This window comes from Watersipora subatra, chromosome 3, assembly GCF_963576615.1.
Source record: "Watersipora subatra chromosome 3, tzWatSuba1.1, whole genome shotgun sequence".
In the NCBI taxonomy this organism is placed as follows: Eukaryota; Metazoa; Bryozoa; class Gymnolaemata; order Cheilostomatida; family Watersiporidae; genus Watersipora; species Watersipora subatra.
The window spans coordinates 55,318,932-55,331,975 of NC_088710.1; the positions used below are offsets into that span (position 1 = coordinate 55,318,932).

The 13,044-nt window shown below is 35.2% G+C and overlaps 1 protein-coding gene across 1 annotated transcript in view; it reads right to left on the reverse strand.

Moving 5' to 3' along the window:
- Positions 1 to 12,924, reverse strand: part of LOC137390247 (brefeldin A-inhibited guanine nucleotide-exchange protein 1-like) — a 32,588-nt gene extending 19,664 nt beyond the window's left edge. Inside the window, exons 1-12 of the mRNA XM_068076571.1 lie at positions 12,741 to 12,924; positions 12,565 to 12,595; positions 10,846 to 10,987; positions 6,919 to 7,065; positions 6,221 to 6,315; positions 5,263 to 5,398; positions 5,070 to 5,111; positions 4,851 to 4,968; positions 2,012 to 2,161; positions 1,273 to 1,417; positions 1,132 to 1,189; positions 622 to 798 (exon numbers count right to left, since the gene is read on the reverse strand). Coding sequence (XP_067932672.1) covers positions 622 to 798; positions 1,132 to 1,189; positions 1,273 to 1,417; positions 2,012 to 2,161; positions 4,851 to 4,968; positions 5,070 to 5,111; positions 5,263 to 5,398; positions 6,221 to 6,315; positions 6,919 to 7,065; positions 10,846 to 10,987; positions 12,565 to 12,595; positions 12,741 to 12,861 — 1,362 coding nt within the window. The 5' untranslated portion in view covers positions 12,862 to 12,924. The remainder of the gene's footprint in view (positions 1 to 621; positions 799 to 1,131; positions 1,190 to 1,272; positions 1,418 to 2,011; positions 2,162 to 4,850; positions 4,969 to 5,069; positions 5,112 to 5,262; positions 5,399 to 6,220; positions 6,316 to 6,918; positions 7,066 to 10,845; positions 10,988 to 12,564; positions 12,596 to 12,740) is intronic.
- Positions 12,925 to 13,044: the final 120 nt, after the last annotated feature.

Here is a 13,044-nt window from a genome sequence, read left to right on the forward strand (position 1 = left end):
TTGAGCTTGAAAATTTATCAGCTACCTATATATATGCAGCTCATCACTACAAAAATACATTTTACTTTGTACTTATTTCTATCTGCTAGCAACACAACAGACACTTACTTATGTCTGCCAGCAACACAACGGACACTTACTTCTATCTGCCAGCAACACAATAAGCGCTTGCCTCTATCTGCCAGCATAGTGAGCACTTCTATATATATATTTTTCAATGTATGTCCGTATGTCTGTCTGCATTCCGGCTATAGCTAATATTAGAATAACTGTAGCTGGACAACAACGCTGACGCGACGTCATGGAGTACCGTCATTAGAAGCCTAGCAGCTTACTGGAATTTTCTATTAGGCAATGTGCCAGGCTAATAGCTTGAAAGTTATCGTGGTTTGACAAAGTTTTAAAACCCCTACAGTTGTTTGTATTTTTCTCTTAATTTATTTCAACTACAGTACATAAAACACTTCTCTCATAATATGTAGTTTAAAAGTTAGGTTGGGAAATGTCGTTATATGTCAAATACAAATCAATTTTCTGTCCCGACTTTTTTGTCACCCGGGCAACGCCGGGTAGCACAGCTAGTATCTCTACATGTCAACAATACAATAGATGCCTGCTTACCTCTATCTGTCTCTTGAGGTGTTGCTTGAAGTGAGCAAGAAGGATGAGAAATATAGAGAGGGACAACTCGAACACCTCAGGCACGGATGAGGCACCATTCTTGGAGAGAGCCACACAAAGATACTGTTTGATGGCGCTGATAAACATATCATTTGACCGGAAGACAGGTCCTGCTGTCTGCAATAAATCATGGCAAGCAACTGATTAGAACATAGCCATAAATACCATCGCTATGATACTATGCTTTAGTAGCATAAAAAATGTGCTGGACTAATACTCTCTCTTTGGATATGTAATGAACAGTTGATATATACTTTTTATAGCCGAATTTGACAGCTCAACGTACTTTATCAAGATGCTGTAATTATTTTCTCAATAAATATCGCTAACCAGTAATAGAAACTGGTCTGGTTCATGCCAGAGCAGGCAATAGAGAGGGTTATTAGCTAAATTTAATAATGGCAACTCCATCCGTAAACTCCCAACTAGAAACCAAATCTTTGTACAAACCTGTAGAATCTGGAGGAGAAGTTGGAGAGAAAGAATCTTTGATCTTAGTTCATGTGACCTACAGAAGAGTTCATGCAGACGTAAAGGACATCCAACCGACAGAGCACAAGGTGATTTGAGCCAGAAAAAGCCAAAACTTACTTTGGGTCAGGCGGTCCATCAGTGTTAAGGGGCTTCATACTCAACTTGCAGAGGCTCCTGAAGACTAGGAAGGCATCCATTTGCAGAACACTGGTGAAAGCTGACACATTCACACTGTCTGCGCTGTGTATGCTGTCTGTGTCACCTGTTAAATGTATGCTGACAATGCCACTCACATAGCTGTAGGGGATGAATTTATACAATAACAGTAATGTCTACTTTATGTTTAGCTACAGCCTTACCATAAGTGTTCAACAGCAAACAGTCATTAAGAATATATCATAGAAGATTTCATAGAAGATATCATAGAATGTATCATTTTTAACGAGTGACTACACAGCAGCTAAAGCAAGGCTTGAAATGGAGCCCAGGCAGGAATCAAGCAGCCAAACAGGATTATGCCTGTTCAGTTCTAAATCTTATATTAAATTTGACAGCTTATTTGCAAATGAAATATATACTTTATTTTCTCACTAGTCGATTCAGACTGATAAAAAAAAATGTGTGACACCATGAGTAGAAATATCTAAAACGAAATAGATGTACTGAGTCCGATTCGAGCTCCTGTGGTCATTTGTTGCAACTCTAGTTGCGTCAGTCAACATATGCATTGTCCAAAAGCGTTGCTCAGGCTGCCACATGGCCACCCCTTAGCTGTTATTTACTTGTTTCTACATTATTAGAAACAAGTAAATAACAGCTATGACCTGATGCTATTACAAATACTTTTAGCACTCACCTGGTGACATGTGCACTGAAGTAGATGGATGGTCAATACCATTGGCTACTACTGTAGTTGTCTCTCCAATATTCTCAGTGGGAGTTGTCTCTTCGTCAACCTCCTCTGCGATATCACTATGTGGAGTGTCGTTGGTATTAGCATCTGTTGCTATATAGGCATAATATGTTTCACTGCAGCGTGTAGATAAATTTTCAGTTTAAACAGTATATACCACCGCGATTCGATGCCAGCTTGTGAAAAGGCAGCATAACAGTGGTGTTCATTGTGTATATACAATGCACCCTTAGGATACGATTTTGATCCGTTCCAGGGTTGGCATCGTATGGTGAAAAAATCGAACGTAGGGGTATAGAAACCCTAGTAATTATATAATGCAAACACCTTCTGGGAGAAATTGTCAAAATTTTATAGAAGTGCTGTACATATAAAAAATTAGTAACAAAACAGTATGTTAATCTTAGTAACTAGTACCTATCTTAGTAACTTTTTGAACTAATACTTGTGCTACCTAAAAACCGTAACTAAAATGAGGCATACAAGAAACTGTAATAATCCACCAAAATATTAATACAATGTGTGGATATCATGAAAATAAATAAAGTGGCAACAGTATTTATCTAGAGCTGGTTAAAACGGGTGTGAAATGTTGGAAAGTTACATTATATTAAAGAGGAATGTCACACTCATCGTATGTCTTCTGAATATCGATATAGAAATATAGAAATTCCATGGCATAGTAATCAATCTAAACGTGTGTAAACTTTCTATTTACATTATTTATAGTCTTTTATTATAAAATAATACATAATTTAAAAATGGTCAGAGTTATTACAATTATTATTTTTGCAAATTGAACCACAAATTTGCATCCACGGTAATCAATAATCAATCAATATCTACTATAAATGTTAGTTGAATGCTCGACGTTGCACGGGTAATAAAAAATTTGTGCATAGATAATGTATACATAGTATTTATTCCTGTGTATCTCGCCAATGCATAATTCAAATATTTAAAAGCTCAAGACATAGCTAACACAGTTTGTTGAAAAACATTTCTTACTTATTATGCTACACACTCATTCAAGATTTAAAACAGCTTATAAACAGTGGCAGGTAATATAGTTGCCATTAGCTAAGTTTCTTTACCCAATAAATGTAAAGAGCTTGAGTTAGTAACGTAAGCTAGTTTAGATTTTCACTATACAGTCATACAGTTCAACTTACGAGTGCCCCAACACACGAGAAACTTGAGGTACGAGCCAGCTTTTGAGCACATTTTAGCACTAACATACGAGCCATATTTGAGATACGAGCACGTGAGTCAGTTGCCAAGTATGTCGGAGGTGTTTTATGAGAACAGCATCACTCTGTATTTTTCAACTGCTCAGGTTATACTCTGGCATCGCATACTTTTTGTACGTGTTTTTCAGTGCGGAAGTGTGTGAATTGAAAGTACTGTTCGTAGACCGAAAGTTAACCGGTACAATGATGGATAGTGCAAAGAAAAAGCGAATGATAAAAATTGATATTAAACATGAGATTATTTAAAATATGAGAATAATAATAATATGTGTATAATATGTGTAAAATATGTGTGATTGAGCTGGCTCGCCAATATGACAGAAATACATTCACAATATGCACGATGATCAAACAGAAGGATAATATTAAGGGCATTAAGCCTGCAAAAGGACTAACCATAGTTTCCAAACGGCATAGCGATTTTTATGACGAGATGGAGAGACTGCTCATGCTTTGGATAAAAGACAAACAATTAGCCGGCGACAGCGTAACTGAAACGATACTGTGTGAAAAGGCCGGTGCTATCTATCAAGACTATAAAAATAGGCATTCGGACAAGTTGGCTAGTGGTCGTCCATTCGCCTTTCTTGACGACACCTGTGTTCATCCTTTTCGCAGCACGTTGAAAGGGCGACAAAGGCAAACGTCCTTAGATAGGTTTATCTTAAAACGAGGGGCTGATCGTGAGAGCGAAACAAAGGAAAAATTAGCTAAGCTGCGAGAAGAAATTTAAAACTATGAACGTCAAAGAAATTTTAATTACGTCAAGTTTAAAATAAAAGTTTGCTTTCAAATCCGCGCATCAGAATCCAAATTTATCAAAGTCAAATGTTTTAATGAAGGATAACTTTTCTCTCCCTTTTGGCAAATGCTAGCGTTAGCTGCTATTGTATGTATTTAATTTTACATTTTAATTAATCACATTTTCTTGCATTATCCTTTGTTTGTTGCTTTTTGAAAGCATGTGGTAGGTTAGGACAATTACCAACATGTTTTTTCTGTTACAATATTTTGTTTTAAGTGTTCTTGTTTGTGTTTTTTATACTATGGAAACCAATCAATATATATTTAATTGTTCTATATATAAATAAATTGCACCAACATGCGAGTAAATTGACATATGAGCTCAGTCCCAGAGCGCATTAAGCTCATTACATTACACGCCATAATTTATCATGCAATCATGAACTTAATCGTGCTAGTTGTAACCAATAGTCTTTTTTGCAAACATGTGTATTTTAACCGGTGTAGTAAATACTGTGCACAATTATTTCATAGTATGGCAGTGACATCGTAGCATAGTGGATGGCATGCCTGTTTGCAGAACAGGTGTTTCTGAGTTCGATTCCAGTGCAAAGCAGGTTTTTCGTTCCTATATTGTAATCGCTAGAACTGGACACACGAACAAAAGACGACGAACAAACACTGAGTTTTATCAATCGACAGGACATTTTACATTTTCGAGTAAGATGGCTACAGAGACCTAACCAATGAGCATATGACAATTTATGAATATGGATGTAGGATTGTACCTGCTTTTTCCTCCGGCACCACCTTGTCAATCACTTCCTCTATAATACTAGAGACTACTTCCTCTACAGAAGTTTTTCCCTCCGTTTCAACATCCACCACCTCTTCCTCCTCACTAACCTGAGACAGAGAAATGGCAGTTGGTACACTTGTTCGTTTGATTAATCAAAAAATATATATGCAAAATTATCATTTACTACAAGGAAGATGAAATACTGCACCTTCTGTGTGTCAGTAGAGTGGCAGTCGTCCTCTATTTCCTCCTACAAACCAGTGAACGAATAAAGGATAAGAAAAGCCAATGGCACGAAAGACTAGTAAATAGACAAAACTATAACAAGCTCCTCGGACACACCTCGTGTGTCCGAAGAGCACACGTGTCCTTTTTACAAATTTTACTGATTCCATTCGAACCTGTTTGGATTTCTGTTGCTGAGCTTCAGCCGCCGCTGCTTGCTGCACAGCTGCCTGTTGTTCCATACGGTTGAATATAACGCTGATCATCTGTGTGAGTGTAGCTTTGGCTGTAGTTTGATTGATCAGGTTTTTACTACAATAATAAGCAATCACAACTGTCTGCCCTTATAATCACTGATACACCCTCCTTTTTGACGTCAGCAGAAGAATAAATACATTTCACCAAAAGGTAGTGTTACGGTGAATGGCTTTGAGCATCAAGTGAGGCTGAGATCATTCTATACGATAATATAAATACTAAATGAGTTATCTTCTCCCTGAACATGGTTGATGCAGGAATCGGTAAGATTACCTTTACAAATATGCCAAGACTTCCTACCATTTCCAAAAAACAGCAATAAAATTGCTATGTCTAAACTCCTAATAATCAGCAACCACACCTGTAATAAATCCTTAGCTCATAAAATATATAAGTATGTTACGCCACTTTATTCTCATTACCAAACTCTGTAGCAGTTGGAGAGACCATCTTACAACATTTGTGTATCAGCTTGACCATGCAGTGAACTCTACGACGAAGGTTACAGAATACCCAGAGGCACTATGAAAACACACGCACGCACGCGCACACACATAATACTGCCACTTTCCACTGGTGTACAATCTCAAAACAGTTTGGATATAAAAGGAGATATGCAAAGGCTGTGTTGTATTATTTTATCACAGAATTTAAATGATTGCCTTTTGTGTTTTTAAGTTTGTCAACTTTACAACTAAATATTAATTTATTTTTATAAGTAGTTTTTTGTTTCATCAATAACATTAAAATTTTAGATGGCATTCGGTTGCATTTTCTGGTCTTTTACCTAAAGTTTGCAACAAAACTGCTCTGTTTCTCCAATGTTTTCTGAAGAGCAACTAACCACATCTGCTATTGCGCTAGAACCAAACTTACCTAGCGAGGTAGATGTTATAGCATGTCCTCACCACCTGAAGAATGGTACCCTCGTGTATCTCGACACTATTTGATGTTATCACGGTGAGCAGGCACTAAGAAATATACGCAGTAAAGTTTTTGATTATGTATAAAACGACATCAAGAGACCTGCATGTCAACTAACAATAACTATAGACAAATAGACAGGAATGGCGCTACCAAAGAAGCTAACCTTCCTTAGAATAAAACATCTACTGAATGAAAATTTGGAGTTGTCATACCTCCAATATGAAATAACTAATACGTTACTATCAAGGATAAACAACTGATACCAATTTTATGAAAATAATTTGTGTCAAATTCAACAAGTTCAGTTTTCCGAAGTTATTTGGTTCAGTGTATTTCTTTTTGGCCCGTTAATACTAGCAGCTTACACTCAAGATAAACTACTGATATGTTTATGAAACTGGTATGAACCAAAATAATGGAAACATATAAACCTTGGGGACAGAAAAAAGAAGTAAACAAACATGGAGCTATTAGTTTACTCTCTGCGTCATACACAAAACAACCAATCAGTGAGCAGAGTTGATAATTTGCTTGATACATGAAATAGACAAACATTTCCTTTAGACTTTGATGAGTTCTTTTCTATTAAACTCTGCGGTATGGGAAAATGGAGCGATTATTCAACCATGAAAGTACCAAATACCTACCTTGATAATCTGTAGTTGCACACCCTCGTCCGTCTGGGTGCCATGAAAACAGGCGCATACAGTCTCTACAACTCGGTCAATAAGTTTTTTACCGGGGTGAAGGGTGTCTTCTGAGTTGCCAACTAAATGTCCATACGCTATCAGTTTCTGCAAGTCGTAGACAGCAACCTTTACAGATGTGACTTGAGAGCTCTATCCGATGCCTACATGCTGTACTAATGTTGATATTAGAAATACAGTAATTTCTCAATATTTGCAGTTCTTGGTGACCAGCGTCCTCCACAATAAGTGAAAATCCACGAAATATTTTAATGTATAAGTATGAGCCAAAATTTAAACAACCGAACACTTAAACTGATTTCTAAACATATTGTATTTATTTTCTACATAATAAGTAAATTGAAGTTATCTTATCTTCAATTTACTTATTATATAGTAAATTGAAGTCGGTATTACTTATTAATATTGGGACTGAAATTGAAATATGAACTTTAAGTCAAATCAAATATATGACTTAAAGTTCATATTTCAACTCCAGTCCAAGTATTTTAAACCGGAGAATGCATTTACATAGTACAGGCGTAGTTCGGACTTCATCTGGTCTGAATACTCATACTTGTGGTTAACTGGGTTCGTTGTAAGAAGGAAGTCACATGTTCGTAAACATGAGAATGTGTATAAGACTCGTTTGTCACAACGTATAGGTATGTACGTGCAGTACATGTAATCCATCAAAAGTTTTAGTGAAGGCGTATGTATTGTTATACATACATATGTATAACAACGAAAGCCATTCCATTTTCAAGGACATCATGAAGATTGTATTCAAAGAGCAAAAAGGATAATTTTAAATAATAAAATTTAACAATGAACAGTAAATTTTGATTAGTAAAATTTTTGATAAAAATTTTTGAAAAATTTGCGAATAACTGAAACTGCAGAAAATAACCCCGAACCAGCGAGGGGTCAATCTGCATATATATTCATTATAGTTATTTTTCATAGCATTTTATAATAAAAGTACCACATTATAGGCAATAACATTACCCTAATGTTATTAATACTGTATACTTGTCCGTATAAAAATTTTTGTGGATAATTTTCTTTTTAATTCTTAATAATTCTTTTTACCAAACCTTTTTAACCGCGAAGTGCTGAAACTGTGAAAGGTGAATAATGTATACACAAAGTTAGCTATGTATTGCTAGACATATTATTATATTATTATCCTAGAATAATCAGTCAGCCTTCTTCGAGCTGCTAGTCATTTTGTGCAGTAAATGTATCGGCTATGTAAATGGAATTTTAGTACAAGATGTCTGAACTATATTGAATGACTAAACAGTAAAACTTTGGCTTAAATTACTACAATCCATGTACCAATTATTAATAGGAAGTATTTAAAATCATTTTAGGTAGGTAACTTTATACACATAACAACGGCAAATCATACACCCAGCTCGTAGAACTGGCTTGAACAAAGCTTAGCAACTAGTTTCTAATGAAGCTAATCAAGCTCAACCCTGATCGATATATTTTTTGCAATAAATGTTGTAACATAATTCAATGTATTACACAACTTAGACATGATAAAAACTGATATTGCCTTCAATTGTAATAACACAAGCTAATGCATGCTATGAATGGTTTTATCCACAATAGCAGATGTGGTTAGTTGCTCTTCAGAAAACATCAAAAAATCAGAGCAGTTTTGCCTCAAACTTTAAGAAAAATACCACAAAATGCAACCAAATGACATCTAAAATTTTAACGTTATTAATAAAAAAACTACTTCTTATAAAATTATATCAATATCTAGTAGTAAAATTGACAACCAAAAACACCATAATCAATTTCCAAATTGTTTTAAAATAATGCACCACAGCCTTTACGTACCTCCTTTTATATCCAAACAGTTTTGAGATTGGACACCAGTGGTAAGTAGCAGTATTATGTGTGTGTATATATATGAACATATGTATGAATATATATTTATATATTTTAACAGTGCACGCAAATAATGATATGAGCTTCATCAAACTTAAAAGCTCTAATCAGCTGTGCAATCAGTAAGTGGTTTAGTGATCTGACTTGAGAAAAGGTTCAACGACTTTAGCAGTTACTGAAATATCCGTGATTGTATAGTGAGCTGATGCCAAGTCGAGGAACTGAAGTCTAGATATTATTTGACAGAGACGGGCACTCGAGTTAACATGCTTGCTCGAGCAACCCTTACGGCTCATTTCACAAATGAATTGAATCTCTTGTACATTTTACTTACTGTAGAATTGTATTGACAGTTGACCCGGAGCATCATACCAGTAAGAACTGAATCTTAACTGGCACCGTAGAGGAATCGACTTGATTCTCTATTTTCAATGAGCAAAACGACTCGAGTCAAAATGCACCAATGCTTATTATTGCTGTGTTCACAAAAAATGCATCACAAACAGTGATGTCCTAAGTAACCCAATCTGTTACTTGATATACGCCAAAGCGAGGATGTCAGTGCAGTCCGATATTACCAGCCACACACACATTTTTACAAGACCTTGATATAACTGTGTATATTTTATGGTTATGCCTTATGGTTTGCCAATAACAATAAGCTTATTAATAAGCTTCATAACTGCTCACGAATATTACTCATTCTACCAAAACGTCTTTATAACGGACTCACTTTTGTACCTACCCAAAATATTGATCAAGGATCGCAGTGTTAACAGATCCACCTAAAACTTTGAAACAATAAATTCAGGAAGTTAGGTTATCGTTTCACTAAAAACGAACCAGGTATGTAGCTTTTCCTTTACTCAGAAAACAGCATAAAATTGTGGTTTCGATTTTTTCATTTCCGGTTTAAGATGAACAAAAAAAATTGTAAACAGCGATCTAAAAGTATTTCTGCAAGCGAAATTCTTCGATATCGGACCAATGAGGTACTAAAGATATTTTTGACTACTACATTTTTATATTAAATAAAGTGTGTCTGTGTTTTGGGCAAATTGCAAAATCAACAATGTTTTTTTTGCAGCCAGTTTTACTGAACAACAAAAATATCAAAATATCCTTTTGTTTTTCAACTGCAATAATTTTTGTGCAGAATTTTTTGCTGATTCTAAAAAAACTTTCGAAGTTATGACAGAAACTCTGCTTTTACAGCAAAAAATATTGAGTGTATGCCAGCAAAAAATGGTAGGCATGACTCAATTCCATTCGAATAAGCAAAGAAATCTGTAGTGAAATAGTTGATATTGGCTATACAAACAGTCAATGGACTGAGCTATTGCGTGAAGCTAAATCAGCGATTGGGGGTTATTGTTATTTTGAGATGTTTTGCCATAAGTCAATTATTCATAAGAATTGATAGAGAATTGATTTTGTTTATTTGGGAGAATTAAATTGGGCCATTGAAGTTGGGATAGCTAAAAAATTAAGAATGGAATTGTAGTGTTTTGCAATGAATTGTGAATAGAATCAACCTTTAAAGCACATATGATGCAAAAGAATTGAGAATTGAATTGTTAATTTTTTGATGAGAATTGAATGGAATCAGTTTTTAAAGGCTTATAAGCATTTACGTTATTTGAAAAGCTGTCGTTTTTCTTAAAGCATTCTGATTGACATTCAAGAAAGAGTTATGGCTTCATGATATTAGTAGCCCAAAGAGAAACAATATTAAACATTCAAAGCATTGATAGCTGTTACCGCAAAAAATTAAAACAAAATTTCACCACCAAACATAGACAACAATAGGTGGCTAGCAAATTCCATATAATAATTCTATGAGTTTATTAAACAGTAAACACTTTACAAGGTCTAGGATTACTTATTTAAGACCGATCAAATCCACCAACTTACCACATATGAAATACGAGTGGTTTAAGATAGCTTTAGGAGAAAATGCGAAAAAATAAAAACATTTACCTGTAGAACATCAAGAGATGTTGTGGTGAACCTGCTGTGCATGGATTGACAGGCTAACTCAAATGGAAGAATGTATTTTTCTACTCGAATACATTCCTCACTTCCCACTGGCATGGGAAGCGTGCCAGTATCATCAACTTTGCTGCAAGGTATAAATATCATGTTTACTGACTCCATGGCAAACCCTCTGCAAAAACAGCAGCTTATACATACATATACATTATACTAAGTCATCATAGCTTATCATCATTAAAACGAAGTTGAAGAGTAAAAGCTGAATAGCCGCCGCGGGTAAACGGGCAATATAAACAGGCTGTAAAGAGTAACGTATTAAGTATCGGGAAATGACTGGACAACCAATTTTAATGTTTGTAATTGTAGCCTAATCATATTACCTCTAAAACTGCATATTTGAACAGAAAATTACCATTATATCATGATAGTGAGTGAACTCTAGAAATACTAGTCAACACAATAATGTTAATGTTAGACTTGAACAAAGTCATATGACAACTAATTGTCTTTCTTCAAGAGCATGGAACCAGCTGTTAAGCAATAAAAGATACCACATTTATATGTATTGTATTCTACATCATTTGTTCCTCATACTAATGATTTTCTGGAAGATCTGCATGTAAGGCAGCTAAATATTGACAGAACACATGTAAAACAAGTGATTTTAAACAAATGTAAACACTCCCTTTAAGAAGTGACATTCCATTTTTATTGTTTCCAGCTTATTCTTATAGTTTAAGAATTTAATTTCTTGAAGTGTAATTTTTTATGAAAATATGTAAACTATATCAATGGTCAAGATTTTTCATTTTCATTGATATACTGTAATGATGATCACATTTCTTCATTTTTGAGGGTATGACGTCTGACTAAAGCAATGGACGCAAGTCGTTATACTAGACAGACTGTACACTTGATGAACTGGACCACTAGAAGAACCACCCAAACAAAAGCCAGCCAAAAGAGTGATGACTAGGTAGTCTCGCCTGGGACAGAGGGGTGGGCTTAAAGGTATATAAAGGTCAATAAGACCTTTGTTAAGTGCACTACAGGAGGAGCGTTCAAGCAAGACAATGGTGTGCTGATTTTGTATTATACTCTATATTATAATGGCTACAGCAAATAAAGACATTAACTCATAGCACTCGAAGTGGCTGGTTATCTTAGCGTAGAGAAGAAAAGGATTCCACGAGACCCCTTTACACTATAATATATTCTGATATACAAAAATTTACTTTTCATAATCTATGAAATGTGTAATATTTTTACTACATTTCAACTTGTATTTAAGAGATAGCTCCACAAATTTCCGATTGAACATGGTCACAGGCCTGCCAACCCAAGAGTGGGGCAATGCTTGAGATTTGGTTTTGGGGCAATTGATGTATCAATGGTAGTATATATAAAATTGTGGAAATTGGGGCAAAAATCTCACATATTTCCATTTTTTCTTTGGTGTGATTGCGTGAGTCTCACGCCCAATGCGTGAGAGTTGGCAGGCCTGAACATAGATTGAGCGAAACAAAACTAAGATCAGTTCCATGCTAAAGAACGTCACTTTTTTACAATCAGCATTGAATGTAACATAATTTTCATTCTGGGTAACAGTAAAATTTAGTTGATAAGCATTAATCTCTGCAAACTATATATCTCAATATCCAACGTAGTTTACAGAATAACCCCTATTAAAATTGACAACCTTACCTCTCGCCAGCAGGATCTTTCTTGATTTGCTCTACAAAATATCACGAAAGTTGTTTCACAATAAAGGTAATATTTTCTTACAAGTAAATATAATGCAAGCCAACACTACCAATGCAATAAAATTGTGTATAGTCTTGAATTTTGCCATTAGCGTGCTAATAGTAAGGGATTCATACCAAGCGCCACTTGACATGTCTTCTTTAACTGCGAGTAGGCTGGTTTCTTTATTTCCTTATCAGCAAGAATCTTCTCTAAAGCACGACTGACAAACATGTCTGCTTCTTTTTTCACACTCATTTTTTAAACATTATTGAGTCCCCTATAGTTCAAGCTTAGTACTCTCAATAATCTGGGAACAGATTGAGAAATTCACAGAAAAATAAAGTTCGGAAAATCGCGATAGCTCCACTCCCTGCTTCCGGTGAATACTTGAACAGCAGGTGTCTTATGAAAAATGTTTTATACGGCACACTTTTACGT